Consider the following 20,060-nt stretch of genomic DNA (forward strand, 5'->3'; position numbering starts at 1 on the left):
CACTTAATACTGTCAAACTGAAATAAGGTGGTGAACGTGAGCCACGCAAACTGTCTTCGGTGCCGCTTCTGAAAAACACCGGATAAAAGGCAAGTTTCAAAGCAAGCTCGGATGAATAGGCCACATCTAAAATATTGTATGCATGTTACAAGATAACATCAGGGACAACAAAAATCATTTGATCTTTGTTGTGCCGAGGGAAAAAACCCCACAGCACTTCCTTTGAGGTCCCAGCTTGATTACTATTTGAGATCGAACACAATCTGGCAAAAGGTGGAAAAAATTGGTGCTGGCAGGTCTCTTCATTATATCTTGGAGAAGGATTAGATAAAGTACCCAGGGTGTTTCTGACAGAGTCTGTTTTTTAACCCTCCACATTCCACTTTCACTGCATCTGCGAGCCAGCTGCAGCTCTGTGTTCAGTGTGCAAGTGTGACAGAGGCTGATTGGGGTCAGTAGAGGGTCTGTCTTATTCGATATACAGCTGATTGACCAACTGGGAGGTCACTGAAGTTCCAACAGATGAGGCCTAAGCAAGCTGGGGGAATTTCATTTTCAAGAGCAAACGGCTCGTGTCGATGACAAAGAAGCGCCTGAGTCACAAAGACATGAAGAGATTTAGAGCTATTGAGATGTCAGAATATGGACTGTGTTACAGTGAGATCACAGGCAGCTAAAAGTCGATGACATCTCATCAATGTAAGTTTGGTTTCTCTAATGCATGAAATTTAATGCTGGTATTTAAAGTTAAGTGGAAATCTTTTGAGTGTGTTATCTATTTAAAGCTCTTTGAAACAAAAGAAGAAGAAAAAAAAGAAAACACACGCACACAGACTCAAAGATTAGACAAAGCTTAAGTAAACAATTTGTTCTTTTTTGCTAAAAATGGTTTATTGGATAAGGAAGATTACAAATCTGATCCCGTGATGTAACCATGAACAATCTGATTTTACAGGCTAACCCTTAGAAATGAACTACCACATGGAAAATATTAGTAACAATGAGAAAAGAAAATAAGATGAAAAAACAATAATGCAATATTAAAACCGTTGAGGGGAAAAGCTCAAAGTACTGGACCTGCATGCACAACATATAACGCTAAGACTGAATAAATAGATTAAAAGCGGGGGAAAAGGGTTTAATGTGTTCATTTAAGTTTAACAAAGGTTTGTGTAACATATGCCGATAGAAAGACCTTCAATGACGATCTGTTGTGCACGTCGTTTTTGAGCTATTGGACAAATTCAGCGTAGCAACAAGTGAGACTAGAAGCAGGTGTGTGTTTGTCTGTGTGTCCTAATTCAAACAAGACATCATGTGATTTCACTTTCTTGAGACCAAGGCACTCGACATTTTACATCAAATACTTGTGCACACCACATTCTGAGCAATTGCCACTGCCACTTGCAAAACATACAGTGCAATTTGTTTGTGGTTTAGTGGTGATTTGGGGCTAACTTTATAAACTCCAGCAGGTGCAATAACTTTTTTTTAAATTTGGACATCTCAAATACTCAACGTTCATTCCAAACTAATTCAGTACTGGTCAACAGTACCACTACAACACACAGACCCTTTCAAGTCTTGACCTTTTTACATCATCATACATCGTCATTTTACAACCATTGATCATATACAGTCATAGAGTTAGAGTTAGTGAGAAACACAAATATTAACTTTGAAGACATGTTTTAAAGACCAGCTAAATAAAGCATATACCGTTAAAACACAAGTGTGATAAGACTAAAAACAACTGTAGCCAGTTCAGTGACAGAAGCTGGAGCATGTTTTTTTTTTGACTGGTCCCCACATTGCTCATTTTATCAGTAGAAACCACTGTGTTCCCATGTTTTACCGACTCAAACTTTACGCCTTCTCCAGTGACATATAATATTCTTTCAGGACACTCCAGGCCTTGGCTGCCATGAAGCCATCGGGAGGATTCTCTCCCTCGCGAGCCATCTTGCGCATGCGTGTACCTGAGATGAAATCATAGTCTTGACGGCTGTGACGGAGGGGGGAAAAAAAAACAGATAGTATTGAGTTTTCTAGTAACGGACATGGTATGTTTCAATGAATGACATTAGGATGCTTATCAGTAGAAAACAATAACTGCCTGCTGCTTCGGAATCAAGTGCATCGAGGCGTGCCGGCGGGCCAGTTAGCGAATCTTTAACAGCATTTCATATTCCTTACAGTGAAAAAGAGACATGTATATCGGAGTGGGAATATCAAATCTTCTTGAGCTCTACATTTCTTATAATAACCACTTCTGCTTTTCTTTGAATTCATTCTGTGGCTGGATGCTGTGACAGTCCAGCAAAACAGCCCAGCTCGCTACAGGAATGGTGATTGGAAAGTGCGGCTAGTCTTGTACAAAACGTATGCTTGTGTTTGAGGTACACCAGGGGCCTTCACTACAAATTGCTCCCCGCCATTGATTCTGCTCCAATGTTTGATTATTCACAAGGTTTTTTCCTAATCCTATGCAAGTATGTTTGTAATTTATATTTTGAAAAACACTAAACAACAAATTGGCTTGAAGGAGGATGAGATAAGATGTCTTGTTTGAATTGGTTAAACACATTTCTTATCACTTCATTGCCAACGAAACTGCAATACCTATAATTAGGAGAAGGTAGGAAAAAAAAACCTAAAATCAACTGTATAACTTTGGTCTATGGTAGAGATTTTTATTACACCTGTTAAAGTGTTTAGCCCCTTTTCCACCTATGGTCCCAGCTCGCCTTGCCTCAGCACGGCATGGTTTAGGTTGGTTTTCCAACGTGGGCGGAGTCATCACTGCACGGCTGCATGATGTGACTTATTTTTACATGCGACACACACGAGTGACTAGTGACTTGTAAAGCAGTTGTCTTCAATTGAATCATTAGAATCAGTTAATTAAAAATATTTGTGCAGTCCTTCCTCCATGACCGGAGCACAGACTCCGTCTGACACAGTCACTGGACTGAAATACAGCGGCTGGGTTTGGCTCGTCGGTCATGATCAGCAGTGCTGTCGCTAAATACACCAGACTCCTCTGTTAAATATTGAGATTTTAGACATTTCCCTGGTAATTGTTAGAGATTAACCCACATTTGATTGACTGTTAAGTCCTTTTAACTGATCTACTGCTTAATTCTTGAGTTACACGTCTTGCTCATGACTCTTCCTGTTATGGCACACTGACCAATCAGTGGATGGCAGTCTGGCGACGTCACGCATAGTATCTACTAAAAAAGTACCAGGTACCAGGTGCTATCGCTAGTGGAAACGTAAAAATAACCACGCCGTGGTGAGTCGAGCCAGTGGAAACACGCCATTAAGGTCTCATCCCGGGTTTATTTATGTTTTGAGATCCCACCACATGGAATTAATGTCCTGCTATTTTTTGAAAATCTTTTTCCTCTTTTTAGGTTGGTTTACAGCAAAGGCAGCTGATAATAACATTGGAATAGTGACCTTTCCACTGAAGGGAAGTGTACAAACTGCTGCTTTGTAGAACAGCCAATTGGAACCTCCACTCCCTCTCACTGAACTGCCCTATGATTGGTCAATTTCTCCCATCTGGGCCAGACATCCCAAGAGCTGTAAACAACATGAAATGTAATACACTGATATAAGGACTCATTGCGTGAGCTTCAAATTGTACCACAATATGGAATTCATGCCATACAGCTCAGCCCTACCTGAAATACACATGCACAAAAAGAAATAAATACTGAATGGTAAACCACAAAGCTAAAAGTATGCGCAAGAAAGAAAATCTAAATCCAAACATTTCTTTGTATATTTACATCTACTCCTGTCTATTCTCACTGCTCTTTGCATCCACCTGGTTTATAAAAAGACAATAATAAGTGAACCAAGGACAGGCCTTCTTCTCTAACCAGAGGAGAACAGAGAACTGGTAGAAGTTCATGTCAAGTTCATCACATCTTCACATGGTTCATGGGTCTGTATATATATATATATATATATATATATATATATATATATATATATATCTGTCAGTGTGATAGTAAAGACACTTCTTGGACATGTTGTCAGCAGCAGAACTGTACACTCCACTGAGGTCAGATTCACAGTGGCTAAAAGTCCCGCTGTGCAGAGAGTGCAATTTTTAACTGTTATTACACGGCTCGTGGCCCATCTTGTGGCTCTCGTAACATTTCGATTCTGTGAACAAGGCTTCACGATTCATGTGGCATGATTTAGGAAAGCTCAAAGCAAATTGTTCTGAGAAGGTTCGTATACGGTGTAAATGAGAAACAGCTTGCCGTGACCTCAGCCATTACACTCACACAGACTGAGGGGTATTACTTGTGATTAGCAAAAACATTCCTTTTGAAATTTGGCAAAGTGCTATCAGTATGCACAAGAGGAATGCATGCCATAAATCAAACTGAGTGACAACAACAGACTTTGGAAATCCAGCGGTTCTCTTCGCATACGACTCAACTTTAGTCTTAAAATTAAAAATTATTTAAATTATACCAAACCTCGGGTCAATGATGTTCAATTATTTAGCATGTCATTACACATCCATGTCTGTCCATTAAAAGAAGAAGGCTTCAAATGAATTTAACAGAGAACGTATTTGCAGGGCAGAGCATTTCAATATAAACAAATGTCTGCTCCATACAACGCTCGCTGTGTGTCTCTCTAGTAATTTTGTGCCTGGTGTAACATTCCTGTGCTCCACACGGTGACGCATTTTATGTTATGACTGAGCAGGCAAGGTGGCAGAAGCACACAGCACAGAGTAATGTCAGACGGCTTCATACAGCAGCACTATGGCTGACTGTATTTTAATCAAGCTATCAAGCAACTGCCTGACCATGTGCTTGTAAGTGCCAATCACAGCTGCTGCTGTTTCTTTCACCATGCAGCCCCAAGTTTCCTGGCCGCAGCCTGGACAAGTAACGCTACGTTAAAATAAAGATTTACAAGACACGACGTACAAAACTATCAAAGAAACTAGCCAACTGCATCATAGAGACTGCGTCCTTTTGGTAATTATTACTCAGAAGCCCACAGGGGACAATAGAGGTTCTGCACTGGAGCTTTAAAGCTGGGTAAGCCAGCTATCCCATCATTGATATCAACTGCGTGTCCGTGCCGTAATTCAACTAAAAAAGGAATAAGAGTCCGACAATAAACACAGTATAATATTTCAATAATGGAAGAGAACTGCAGAGATTGCCTTGGGTCATTGTTTCATTGAAGCGTGTGCATCTGTTCGCGTTCATCTGATGGGAGGGACGTCATTACAGGAAGCTGTGATCCCACAACATTAGCATTTATTTAACTTGGGGATGAGACTCAGCAATCAACATTTTCCTGGTAATCTTGCAAAACTACAGCTTTAAGTATTTCTGCAGAACATTATGACGTCACATTGAAGCTGACCTCTTCAACAGTGAATTTAGGAGCGCCAACAGCAAACATTTACTGGTTTCTTCTCTACAGTATTTCAGCCATAAAAATTAGATTTGAAATGGTTACAGGTATTTAAAATTTAGTCCAGGAAACATTTTATTAATGTGGAAAAACATGACCTTCGGCATAAACAGTATAATAACTGAGATTTAGAGATTTTCTCTCACAAACTGATCAAAGTGTCTCAAAAACCAAACAGGAAATGGATAAGAGGTAATGCCATCATTTCAAAAACTAAGGAAATTACTTTGACCTCTTTTCCACAGAAGTACTTGACGTGATCAACAATTTATTTTGAATGTTGCGTCATGAGTATGCATCATCATGGAAAACTAAGCAAATCTCATAATTAGTCTGGCCACATTTCCTTTCAACATTCTTGGCCGGCACACAGTTGCTTAACCTGATGGTGGAAACTGCATCACATCCGGAGGAGAGGCAGTGAGATGTTAGTTTGTTAGTCATTGTTTTCATTGTGGTACACAAACTTTGATTAATAGCAGGTGTCTGTATCTATTGAACTACATCAAAGCTCATAATAATTAGCACAACCTTTTTTTACTGAGTAAGAAAGAAAAAACACCTGTTGCTCTGGACAAAATCTACAAGATATTTCATTTAGTGCGAGGGAGCAGCTTTGGACTTTTGTTTTCCATGAAGTGGATATTCAAAGACTGGAAAATGAGATGGAACACAGAGTTTAACAAAAGATAAACATAATATGAACAAATACTTACTTTTGGGGGTCATAAAAATCCATTTCTCTTTTGACCTTGTTGTAAGCAGCAACCTTGAAGGGTACAATCTCCAGGGTAATGAGGCCTGGGGCCATGGTGAGGACCTTGGCTCCATGAGTGGGTTCATAAAGGTCTTTTCCAGTTACAGGATGGGGCATGCCTGCAGGGTCGCGGCCCACTATGTAGAAGTTGGCACCTGCTACCATTCGAGCTCTGCAGTGCCACTGAACCTGCAAACAAGGAGAAAATAATGTTTGTTACCTGACTGTGGAAACTATGTCTCATTCTGATACTTAATTTTAGCAAAATATTAGTAAACTATTGTCTGAAAACTAAAGCCTATAATACATTTCCCATTTTAACAGACCTGGACCTGCACAAATGCAGTCAGCCAGCCTCCAACAATTACTCTCCTTAGGAATTAAATGCTGCCGTTTGCTTTCTGCTTTTCATTATCAATAATTACTAAAACTCTACATCTCTTCTTCATAATTACTAATGCTACTAACATTAGAATAACATTCTTCCTCACATAGTTTACATTATTTAGAATCTAGAGGATTTTTTGGTTAAGCATAGAAAATGTGATTTCAGCTTAGAATGGAAGCTGTAGGCTGAAGAATGTTCAACTTTGACTAGAAATAGAAAACGCATTTTACTGTTCAAGTCAAATGTTTATAAAGGGCAATGTCAGAACAATGACACTAGTCTTTTGTCAAAAATTTGACCCAGTCTAGCTCTAATTCAAAGTGAACATGAACAATAAATGCCATTATGATTGACTGGAGAGAGCACTCCAACTCACAGAGAGGTCAAGGTTGCCCATTTTCCCCCAGTGTACAATCTAATTATTTCTTCCTTGGTCATAATCTATATCACTAGAAAATGTAACTTTTTTGAGTAATGCTGCTCACAGACAGACAAATGCCAAATGCCAGAGGAAAAAAAAACATAACCACCCTGTGCAGAGGTAATAAATTCCCCTGCCTGACATCCTCCAGCCTTCTCTCGATAATTATCTCCATAGTTTTCGTATTATCATAAGGGAGTGATTAAAAGATACCGACTACACAGCTATACTCACTCACATGGAGGCTTGGGTATGGCATGGAAACACAAAACAGAACCCCCCAAGGAAATCTTAAAATCCCCTTTCCTGTCATTTATCACAGTCATACATGTGCAGACACCAAGCATGTGACATGTCTCTTCCACATGTCTGTTATCATTACATTGTGCCGCTATCACTGTTCCCTGCTAATTCTGAAGAAAATGTCTATTTCTTTTCACCCATGTTGTTTTGTGCATATTTTTGAACATTTGGTTTTGGTTTATTAATTCTGCACAACAAAACACAAAAGTAGTGAAACAACTACAAAAAAAAACACACATTGTGCAGGTTCAGGAAACCCCTCTGGGTTTGTGAGGGGAATCTCTCATTATCACTTATTAGCAAACACAGAAGTGCAGTCATTCTTAAAACTGGACAGACAAGCAGCGATATCATCAATCCAGGTAGACAACATGAATCCTCCATCCACCCAGGAGGGTCGCGGGGGAACTGTGCCAATCTCAGCTAGCATAGGGCGACAGGCGGGGTACACCCTGAAAAGTTTGCCATTCCATTGCAGGGCCACATGTAGAGACAAACAACCGTTCACTCTCACATTCACGCCTGTGGTGACTTTATAGTGACCAATTTACCTAATCCCCATATTGCATGTTATTGGAATGTGGGAGGAAGCCGAGGAAGCCGGAGAAACCGGAGAAAAACCCAACATAAATAAAACGAATGGAATATATATATCCTATTACAACAAGGGATAGTTTGTACACATTGATTTGACACAACATCGTTGATAATCATTACCTCGGTTGGCCCAGCATACATCATGGGAGAGGGAAAGATGGCAACAATGGTAGTGTCTGGATTCAGGACACCTTCCTCCAGCACAGCAGCGTGTTGCTTCATTCGCCAAGGCAGCGGCACATCGTCGTCCTTAGTCCATCCCCCCAGTGGGTGGAGCAGCAGCACGGGTCGGCGATAGCCTCGTTCGATGAGACGCTTGTGGGTGTCTTGCATCAAAAGAGCATGGCCGTTGTGTACTGGGTTGCGGAGCTGAAATGCAAATACAGCATCTGAATAAAGGGAAAGGAGGAGAAGGGTTTGTTATTATGGCACAAAACTCATCTGAACAAGACAAACAAAGAGCTCCAGGATAATCAAGCAGCTAAGTAGCCAACCACTGAAACCACATACAGCCCGTGTTCTTGTTGGTGAGGAGATGAATCACACTAGTGCCCTCCTCAACTATGATCTCTCTACTCCCAAGTGCCTTACTTTTTAATAAAAGTACTGAAAGTGAGAGGACGACCCACAATTCTACTCTTCTTGTGAACAAACAGGGACAAACACAACTTGGTCTCGTACCTGCATTCATTTCTTTAAACTTCTGTTTGAGCTCAGTGGGTGTCAGCCGGTAATGGTCGAGTCCATCATTCCAATAGATCCTGTCCAGGACCTGCAGGTCTCCGCCTACCAGCCAGTCCCCACTCTCCATCACCATCTGAAACAGGAGTCATAGTGATCATGACAGGGAACACTACTCAAACATAATCCAGACATAAGACACTGTGGTCCATAAAAACTTCACTGTGCTGAAAACAGGCCAGCAAGAAATCTAATAAAACCCTTGAATTATTATCCAGTTGCCAACAAGGACACTGATGCATAAATCAAAGTCCTCATGTGTCGTCAACAAAACTCTGGCCCCCTCTTTTGCAGGTGGCCGCATCTAGTATCTTAATTTCAATAACAGAGCAGAGACAAGGTCAGATTCTGTTCCACAATAAAACTAGGTGCTGAGCACATGACCACACTGGAGAGATTTTTATGGTGATGAGATTAATCCAAAATGTCACCAAAGTGCTAAGGGGCCAAGCAAAGGCTGATGTTGCTTCAGGCAACATCTTTTACTTGCCTCCTGTGGCATTTATAAGACTATAGCTAGAGTTACTGAACACATTGGCCTGTGGGATGTTACTGTGATATGAAGTGACAATTCTCTACAGGCTCGGCAATAAAATAAGCACTGTTCCAGCACAGTGAGAACTCATAACAAAGGCTATAAATGAAACCTGAAGTGTGTAGGCATTGCAAAAAGCTGATTTGGAAGTTAATGAAAAAGAAAAATCTATTCATGTCATTTATTTCGCGGACATGTAATTTATCATTATAAAAGAACACACAAAAAAAGGCTTTGATATCCTTACTTTACAAACATACTGGCTTCAGTTTGACCCGGCAAAGTGAAAAAAAAATTAATAAAGTTGTCAGTAATGATGTGATCAACAACAACTTGGCTCCACTGGGAGAAGTTCTCAGGATTGTGTTGCAATTTGTTTTCCACACTTCAATTAATCCAATCTGTCCGCTGCTGGCCTGAAAGGTGCTCAACGGTCTTATCTTCTGAAGCGATCGACAGCATTGACAAGTTGGTTTTATTTTCTTCTCACCTAAGTGCATGGAAAATATGATGCCTGCAAAGACAAAATCAAAGGAAGCAGGCCTACACATAGATATGTGCTTTAAACATTTAAAGTGACCTGGAGCTTTACATATGAAAAGAGCCATATCCAAATAAACAGCCACTACGCCATAGTTTCCGACGGCGGGGGCTCCTGTCTGACTGACAGACAGGTAAACAGGAAAAAGAGGATTAACTGCATGTAATATGGAGCAGGTCATTTCTGTCTGGAAAGATAAGGAAAAAAGTTGTAGCTACTACCTCAGAGGTGTTGATGGAGGTATACATACACACACTCTTTCAATGAGTGACACCTTAATCACAGCAAGCTGAGCACACATATTCGGCCCTGACAGGTCAGAGTAGACAAAGAATTAGAGTTATGGAAATACAGAGTGCTCCGCTTGTGTCTAAAGCCAGAGGTGAGGCATCAGGCATTGATACAGTCATGATACCAGCTAATGGAACTTGCAGCCTCAAATGCATCTTAAAACACTTCAAGATCAGGTATCATAGTCAACAAGATGTGAGAGAGAAATGTGTTAAAATTAAAATTGGCTGCCAAGAGTGCTGAAACATTGAGACAGCTGTCTGTCCAGAATTGTTTTTAGCAGCTGAGGGCTTTAAAATTATCCTCTGAGGTTTACAGTAAGTCTGACTGCAGGGAATGAAATTATCAGATGCCATGGAGATTACATTTAGCTGCCTTGCCTCTTTGCCAGCATGAAAGTGGCCGACCAACTGCACTAAACTTGAAAACAAAAATAATTAAAATTAGCTAGGCAACTAAAGCTTTGGATGGAGTTGGAGTTATCAATCTGACATCATGTGTCAGCAACACAAGACAATGCCACTCTTGTCCAGCTATAGGCCAATGCACTCTCTGCCGGGTGTGCAGGATCATTTCAGGACATTATCGTGCAACAAAGTCTACCTGCACCCCACAACAGTCATTAGGAGACAGATGGTAACAATTCCTGTGTATATTTAGAGAAAGGCTGGTTGAGTGAAAAGGTGGAAGCTGGCACGGATCCCACTGACTGTTCAGACGAGATGCACAATCTCCAATGCATTTGGTGGAGGTTGAGCAAGAGACCTAACATCCAAATATAACACCTGCAAAATCAGGGTGGACCAAAAGATCAAGTGATTACACTGGGCGTCCTGACAGACTGTGCGAATGGCTCCACTCTGCAACCTAGTCAGTCTTTCCATAAGCACTGTGAAAAGGCCAGCATGGATCTGTGTTCTATCAACACAGAATCCAGAGAGGCAGTTTTCTTTCAAATGCTAAGTGTTTAGCACACAGGACACAGACAAGCTGTCTGGAAGTCTGCAGATGCTGACTTTCTTGAGCTTTTACATTTTTTCATCGCAGTTGCCAAAATATTTACACTGCGTTGTAAATTCAGCTTTCAGAGAGCAAAAACTACAACGTTTAACATGGCATGTCAGAACTTTACCTTTATGTAGGGGTGGTCCTTGCAAGTGGTGCCCCACTGGCGAGCACAGCGTTCTTCTTTGAGGTGTTCATAAAACTCAGGGTTGCGAAGGATGGCAACTCGTTTGCCCTCATAGACCAGGGCCATGGCTGTCACACCATCTAAACGCTGTTTATCAGAAGTTGACACTGGCAGCACTACAGGCACAGACAGGTTGATGACACCACCTAGGACAAGACAGAAAATATGTTGTATGAAAATAAGCAGTGCTAGGGAGCAACGTCAAAATGCAGGCGAGGAATTACACTGACCTGCCATCAGTTTTTTTTAGCTGTTCTGCTGATCGACACTTGGCAGCAGTAACACACCATAAGCTAACACTGATGTAAACAACAAAAGCATGTTTGTTGTATTTCAATAAACATGCGACACTGAGTCAAATTAAACCCACATCACAACCTTTTGATTTGTTTACAACAACAAAAAACTCCACAGGGGAACATTTAATATCAGATAACCAAGTCAAGGAAGGATAATGTATGGAACCAAGTTAGAAAACTCTGAAATTCTGAGTTTAATACACACGCAGTGCTCAGTATAAATATCACAACCATTCCTGCAAAGTTTCCATGTTGTGCTGCTTAAGGCTAAATGTGGAATATACAGCTAAACCACAGGCTTGAGTTTGGTCTTCAAGGCTGCAATTTAAGAAAATAGAGGAGAAAAATCCCCTATTCAGCTAAACTAGAGCTTGACCCTTTCTCATTTAAAAGGTTTGTGTGTATTCTGGAGGTGCGTTCATTTTGCCATGCAGGTTGATGAAAATGTCGGGAACACTGGGAAAGCCACGCTTTTCACATCACATCATATCAACTGATGCGGAGACAGGAGGGCATGATGACTGTAGCTGCCCCGACCTCCCCCCACCCCTGGACCCTCTCATAGTCCTCTGTCACATTGGAGAGCTTACAGCTGGTTTTAATAACATACACACTCACACACACACATACAGATGACTGCCAAATGGCCAAGCAAAGGAGACACAAGCATGAATTAGGATTTGTTTATTTTTTCAGACTATTTGATTAGTCAGACATGCATTTTTCCGCTTCCCAACCAGTTTTAGTGTTATAATGTGGGCAATCAATCCTTTCACTGTGATATTATTATTTCACTGTCAAATCCCTGGAAGGAAGTGGAAATGGACAAATGGTGGCATATGGTGTCAATCAATACTGAGGCCTCTTCCTCTGCGTCCCTCTCATCCAGGACAAACAGAAAAGTGGAATCAATACTTTTCACATCAGTCTGCATTTCTGCCTCAGTCCAGTCAGGCTGAGTTTATCTGATTAGGTATCTTTCTGTGAAAACAAACTAAATCTCCTGGTTTTATCCTTAAGTGAGGACAGAGGTTGTATTGCTGTCAAACTCTGAAAATGAAAACCAGGCTATGTTTTAATTTATTTCATATAGTTTTCATTTTTACTGTGTGTGACAAAGTATTTGGCACCACAACCCAAAAGTAAAGGTTTTGACTGGTCATGTGGGCAATAAAATGGTTTTCCTCTGGAATTTCAAAAGTAAACGCTATAACTGTTGTAAATACACCTCGAGACTTCATGCTCAATATATTTGTTTTCTAAAATGTGCCAAAAAACAGAGGCTTTCCTGAGCCCGGAGAGCTAACAGAGTAACTACTGCATCAAAATGATAAACAACATCACCATTCTTGAAATCACACAATAAATCTACTTCAGTCCAAATTAGCGCCAAAAGCTCATATTCCAATATATGTCAATTTATATCAAAAGAGTGGTGTATAAAGAAACCCTTTCCTTTTACTCAGTTGTGAAAATCATGACCATATCTTTATAGATGTTAAACTTGAACTGTTACCTGCTTCTTCTCCTGTTTTCCCCTACATTGTGCTGTGGGTTAAAACTCCCTGTTAAAGTTTGGAGGTTTTTTTTTTTTTAGCTCATCTCTATAGGCTGTATTCTATATTGTTTGACATTATTCTTTCACAGATGGCAAAATAAATTATTGTAGTTTAAATGTGTTGTGGAAACAGGTCTGCTGTAGCAAGATTCGCTAAGTATAGCTTGCTGGTCCGTGTCAGACTTTCAATACACAAACCACATGCAAGTAGCCCCTGTTTCTTTGGTATAAACTCTGCATTTTGTAAAGTCTTTGTGTTCGGGAATGAACCCGCTCTTTAATATGTTCACTCTTCTCCATCTTTGTTCATCTTGCTGTCAAACACAGCCCATTTCCTGCCTGCATCTGCATCTGAGCAGTGAGGAACAACAAAAATAATGAAAACTATTTCCATAAGGACCAATTTAAGGGCAGGAAATATATCAGTGGGCCACCTTAGTTCCCCATCACTGTTGTATATCAGAAAAGAGGTTCTCTAGAGGATTTCCTCATTCGACCCCCTACAAAATAAAACATAAGCCGAGGAACCTCTTATTTAATTTCTTTAAGAATATATATCTATTTTTTTAATTTAAAAAAAATAAATTAATATAGCATTCATACTCTGAACCCTTTTGCAAAAAGTTTAAATATAGGCCTATATATGTCACGATTAGAATGGATGAATCTGGAAGCTTTCCTCAGACCTCCTGTTTACCACGGACTATTTTAGAGACATGTTTCACAACCACTATAACAGAGTACATCCGCCACAAGAAAAGCTTTCTTAAACTTCTCAGTACATACTGTAACACATGCAGCTTGCACTGACACATGTAAGGAGTCTTTGTTAATCTTATTTAATGTCTCAGTATGTCAAGACGGCTCCATTTTTATTTGACTAAAAAGAAAAAAAGAATTCTGCTATATATTAATAGTGTCACATTTGTGGTTAAAGACATTTGCATTTACAAATCGTCATGAAAGAACAGATTGACACTACTGAAGAAAATTAAGAAAAACAAAAATTTATATAATAAATGCCATCCTACCATCCAACAGGCAGTCAAAATGGAGACACTGCAAGTACTCTCTCTCTCTCATGAACCCATTCAGAGGAGTGGCCCAGCCTTCAGCCAGCACCTGCACCCACTGCATGTCCAGCTGTGGATCACACAGACACATACAGTAGGTTACATATGAAGAATGTACTCACAATCCAAAATGTATATAGTTCTTATCATCAGAAGCACCTTGTTGATCTCTACAGCAGGCAGGGTCTCTGCATCAGCCTTAGCCAGGTCCAGCTTGTTCTCCTGAACGTAAAGCTCTTTCACTTCATAAGATGCATCAATGGGAACTATATCCTGAAGAATCAAATTAATGTGACATTAATTATTAAATATTATAAAATATATTAAAACACACTCTGTACAATTACTCTGTGGTATGAGCGTTTCTTTTTGCAAAAGGAATATTGATTTACATGATAGCAGAGCAGACAGATTGACATTAACATCAAAATAATTACATGGCTACACTGCCCCTTTGTGGCTATCAGAGGTACGACAGCACCATAATGTGTAACAAGTCTGAATTTCAAGCCTCTGGCCACTCTTTAAACTTGACTTGTGTATTCTTTTAGGGGAAATAGTCGAGTAAAACAGTTTATTGAAAACATAACAGTTGGATATGAATATGTCTAAGCAGCACTGGTCTCCTCACCCTTTCCTGGAGCAGGTCAATAAGTTGTTGTATGGATTCATTCACACTGCAGGAGTCTGTCTTCAGCACCAGCTCTGGAGCCTCTGGTTTCTCATACTCTGCGTCAATTCCAGTGAAACCTGACAATGCAGAGACAGAAAATACACAACATGAAAGCAGACCTGCCAACTGTGAAAAATATTTTTGAGTAGCAACTTACAGGGGATTTATTGTCAATGTTATTGTTCTTACATACAGTATGGAGGCGGTGCAGCACACGCACATACCCCAAAATCAAATTTCTAAAGACCTTTTGGTTTGTCAGTTTGGCTGATCACACATAATTAATATTAAAAAAGTCTGTAATTAAAATTAACGCACTTCACAATTTCCCATTCTCTAACCTGTTCCATTTAGTGTTGGAGCAGTGTTCAACGCCACCCTCCAGTGGAAAACAAGTGAGACTATCAAGATGGACTGCACAGAATTAAATTGATTTCGTCACTTGAAATTCGAATGGCCCTTTTCCACTGTGGTCCCGGCCCGGCACAGCGAGGCACAGCATGGCACGGCAGGTTGGTAGGTCTCGGAAAGTCTGTGTGTCCTATGTCCATTATTTAATCTACAGTATAGTGTCCTGTGACCTGTCACAGCAAAATTGTCTCTTCTCAATCAATCATCATGCAGCCATGATGTATATGTATATCTACTTTATCCATACTCTCTACGATGTCTCTCGAACAAAGGTCATTCTGCTTAACACTTGGACATATGGCTGAACTCTCAATCCAACAAGAAAAAGACAGTATAAAAAGAAGCACTTCCTCTAACAATGATGCATCAGTTCTACGGTCTCTCTACGGTCACTTCTTTAAAACTCCATGTCATAAACATCCCTAACAGAAACAGTAAGGGATATGCTGTTTTATACTTGTAGATCTGCCCTAACTTTCTTTATTAAATTTTTGCTCTTTTGGCCTTTGTTTTGAATTTCATAACACAATATGTTTTAGACCATAGTACTATACTACAGCAATATGGTCAAAGTACCATATAAATATATCACATTTTGCTGTATATCAACACATAATTAAACCGCAGTCTTGACACGCTCTACAGATGCACTTAACATTAAGAGTATAAAAGTATACTCTACCTCTTATTTCCCCAGCTCTAGCTCTCTTGTACAATCCCTTCACATCCCTCTGCTCACATACGTCCAGAGGAGCGTCCACAAACACCTCAAAGAAAGGCAGACCTGCAGCCTCATGTATCTTCCTAGCATTGAGTCGATCCTGTGAAAAAAATCAAACAGCAATATGGTAAGTTAGCGGATGGAAATATATTAAGACTTGTCAGATTTAATAACAACATAAATGCATCTCCAGTAATGAGATTACACTGCAGTGCAGAGTAAACTTGGTCACACTGACTCAAGCACAGTTCAGAATTGGCTTGTAGTAAGAAACAATAAAGATAATGATAAAGATAAACTGCAGTACTGTTGCCAGAAATCACCGTATTTGTTAGGACAACAAGCAACCACAAGAGCCATGCTTGATCTAATTTGAATAATTAACATGTACAGCAGATACTAAACATGAAGAACCACAGCACAATCCATCTTGTTGTTCGCTGTTTGTTTCTCTGTGACGTAAAGGTAAACAGGAACTGATTCAATACGAACTAGCTTATAGAGAGATACAGTGCCACCTACAGAGGCAGAGGCAGACATACACAGCCAATAAATCTCGGGTCTTAGTCCAACTACGGCCTTCACTCGATTAAACTGTGCATGTAAACATACTGACTAAATGTGTGTTTTTCAGTGAGTGTGTATTGGTTAATAAAAATTGCAATTATTTTTCCAAACCCTTCAACAACATGATTGATAATCAACCTCAACTATATATACTATATATATCAATCATAGATCTATTGTTTTTCCAAAAAACAAATGGGAATTTTATAGGAGTGTAGAGTAGGAGCCTTACAGCATGAAATAAAGCTGTTCTTGGCAGGTCAGACTATATATAGTTAAGTAAAGATTGAACAGAGAGCCACATTACTACAGTAATAGTAAGGCCCAGCCACATTAATCACAAATCATCTTCTGCACTGGAGTTAAATTTAAAGAGTTACTCACCCTGCCATAGGGAGAGATGAAGCTGGCGATGCAGACCAGCCCAGCATCAGCAAAAAGCCGGGCCACCTCAGCAATGCGTCTGATGTTCTCTTCCCGGTCCTGTGGGCTGAAACCCAGGTTCTTGTTAAGCCCTTGACGGATGTTGTCCCCATCAAGGCTATAGCAAGGAATACCATGACACACTAGGTACTCCTCCAGAGCCATGCTCACTGTGGTCTTCCCTGCGCCGGACAAACCTTTACAATGGGGAAAAACAATGACAATATGAAACAACTATTGAATCACCTAACATTTTTGTTAAGGGCGCTATATAAAAATGTCTTGGTGACATCTTGTGACTTACCAGTCAACCAAACAGTGCATCCTCTGAACCCTCCTCTTGTGCCCACAACTTGCCCACGCTTGTTCCGGCTCACATGATGAGCTTGATAGGTGACATTGGTTGCACGCTGCATTCCCTGAAATTGAACATATTTAGTGTCAATTCAGTTTAGTTGCCAACCTAAAAGTTTCCAAGGAGTTTAACAATTAGCCAATCTCGATCAGTGTGGTGATTCAATGAGCAATCCGATAGTGTATCAATGCAATTTATTTTATTGTGAAATCATATTTTATGATTGTACTTGCCTCACTAAAGTCAAGGCATTGCCATTGTATAGATTAATATTCATGCTTCAAAGAATAAATCAATTAAGAAACTATGATCAAACATATCAGACAACAAGGGTACATGTCCCCCCCAATTTAATTTTATTAACAGTTGAAGTAGCCTTTCTGATGTTATTTTGTTCTTTAGATAAAAGCTGCCATGGACACTTTGATATCTTTGACGGCTATGATAGATGAAGGAATTGGAAGATATGTACTGAAAAATATCTAGCAGTTGGATGGATGTGTCCATTTGAGAAGCTGTACTTTAGGTTTTGGTGTAACAAGGTTTTTTGACCGTCAGTGACATTAGGTTGCGCTGTCTTACTGTTGGAATCTATAGATCGTCGTTCACAAACTGAACACCAAGGGAATATTTCTGTGTTGTTGATCCTCGAGAAGCTTGGATACTTGGAACTCTCTCTCGCTTTTGTGATTGATGAATTACAACAGTACCTATGAGCCAATTGAAACCTGCTTACAGCTAACGACTATTCAGTGGCTTTGGAATTAATTGTACTTTCGCCACTACACAAGGAGTAAAGCAGATCGACCCGACATCAGTGATGTCCAGTCAGGGGCCTCACCTGTCATCATGACAAGTAAAGGCACAATGGATAATAGGTGCACATTGCTGCATGCTCTTCTTCTATGCAGATGGTGGTTTTTACACCAGAGTGAGGGAGATATTCTTGGAAAAGGATAGGCGTATTGGACTTTATATACAAATAAAGGTTAGACCATACACGATTTTCCATTTTAATTTTAAAATCAGCCAAAAAAAAAGTTTAATTTATCGAAATCGAATTTGACTTTACATTAAATACTGAAATATAAGCTTCCATTTTGGGTTCATATAGTTGTACATCCAATTCCAGAGGAGTCAGTCACGAACCTCACCAATCATGAACCTCACCGCATGTCACTGCCCGACGTCTAAATTGTGGGTTCTCCACAGCTTTGAAATATCCAAAACACAGGAGATTTCCCAGCACAAAACAAAACAATCTGAGCACCTGTGCACAGAACTAGCTGAACTTCTCATGTCATACCACACACAATGAAGCATTACAACAGCACCGCAGAGGCACTAAAAATGGTCATGGAACCCGAGCCCACGGAGCATGATCCATTACTTCGGATTCGGACATTTGACACAGCCGATGAAGAGTACTTCCTGGGGGCTGTCTCCAGTTCAACCCTCCAGGCTCAGGACCCACCTGTTATGCTGTGGCCATTGTTAGTGAACTGATTGACAAAATTGTGTTTTGTGAAATGTTGTGGTGTTTTGTGAAATGTTGTTGTGCTTTCTGAAATGTTGTTGTGCTTTCTGAAATGTGTTGTGTTTTCTGAAATGTTATTGTGTTTTGACCTTCAGGGCCACCATGCAAAATATATCACGCTAAATACCAAACTGCATGGGAGAAGGATGGTGCCCAAGTGGAAGGACCTCGATGCCACCACTGTGAGAGGATGACTGCGACTATTGATAATTTATTTTCCTCATTTGTCCTGGCAGAGGAGCTGCTGCGAAGAAAGATCACCATGGTTGGCACAATGCGTAAAAACCGACCAGAACTTTCCCCTCAGCTCCAGAGGCTACGGGGGGAGATGGGCCCTCTCCTCTATCTTTGCGTTCGCTCCAACTTAAACCCTGGTGTCCTACACTCCGAAGCGGGACAAAAATGTCCTCCTGCTCAGCACCAAACACCAGGGGCCGGTGATCAGCAGCGGGGAAAAATAAGCCCCTGATCATTTTTAAATATTAAAGGCGCAAAGGAGGAGTTGTAGCTTGTGTTTTGATTAACATATTGTGGTGCTCTAGGAGTGTTAACGTAACTTTTTTGAAGGATCTAAGGGTTAGTAGTACAACGTTAGGTACATGCTAATAAGCTAGTCTCCTGGTCAGTCATCCCTTCGACTCTTTAGCAGCTGGTCACTGGAGACATTATAATCAAGTGTGTCGGATTATAACAATAATATAAAACTCACCCAGCTCTCCGCGGTGTTGCTCAGCTTTTGCTTTTTGTGAGAGTTGCCATATGTCTCCATGTTTACGCTAGCTGCTAGTTAGCGGCTAATTCTACCGACAACCTCCTGTAAATACACACAACGACAAATTCGGTGTTTCCTGGTGGTATCTATATAATTGTTGTTGCTGTTTGTTTAATTACTGGTGGAGGTTTCTCCGGTCAATGAAAGAGCCCGGTGCCGCGGGGCCTCACACAACAACCGGGAAGAGCTTTCGCTGTCGCACGTCACCGGCGACGACGTATGACGCATTTCCTGCCTGGACTGAGTCTGCCTGTCTGCTGTGAGAACAATCTGACCTGGTGTCAGTTTTCTTCGGTTATCGTGGCTCACCGCAGTGGATGACTCGGTGATTTACTGATCTGCAGCCAGTGTCTGTAAAAGCGGACGCGTTTGTCGCTACAAGTGGAAAAAAAATAAGTTCACGTTCATGTAATTCCTTACAATATTGGTGTTTTGGAAA

General features: G+C 40.5%; 1 protein-coding gene across 2 annotated transcripts; it reads right to left on the reverse strand.

Moving 5' to 3' along the window:
* Window positions 1-853: 853 nt before the first annotated feature.
* On the reverse strand, window positions 854-19,826 carry papss1 (3'-phosphoadenosine 5'-phosphosulfate synthase 1). Of its 2 annotated transcripts, none has more exons than XM_058640386.1 (12): window positions 19,559-19,826; window positions 17,262-17,376; window positions 16,919-17,154; window positions 15,929-16,067; window positions 14,794-14,912; window positions 14,322-14,435; window positions 14,121-14,232; window positions 11,173-11,378; window positions 8,614-8,749; window positions 8,053-8,321; window positions 6,183-6,412; window positions 854-2,005 (listed from the first exon to the last, which is right to left on the reverse strand). In XM_058640386.1, the coding sequence occupies exons 1-12, from the start codon at window positions 19,616-19,618 to the stop codon at window positions 1,867-1,869; spliced, it is 1,875 nt and encodes a 624-aa protein (XP_058496369.1). In that variant the 5' UTR covers window positions 19,619-19,826; the 3' UTR covers window positions 854-1,866. The 2 variants fall into 2 exon arrangements, with proteins under 2 accessions (XP_058496369.1, XP_058496370.1); XM_058640387.1 differs by lacking the exon at window positions 19,559-19,826 and adding an exon at window positions 17,546-17,650.
* Window positions 19,827-20,060: the final 234 nt, after the last annotated feature.

The sequence above is a fragment of the Solea solea genome, chromosome 10, assembly GCF_958295425.1.
Source record: "Solea solea chromosome 10, fSolSol10.1, whole genome shotgun sequence".
Taxonomy (NCBI): Eukaryota; Metazoa; Chordata; class Actinopteri; order Pleuronectiformes; family Soleidae; genus Solea; species Solea solea.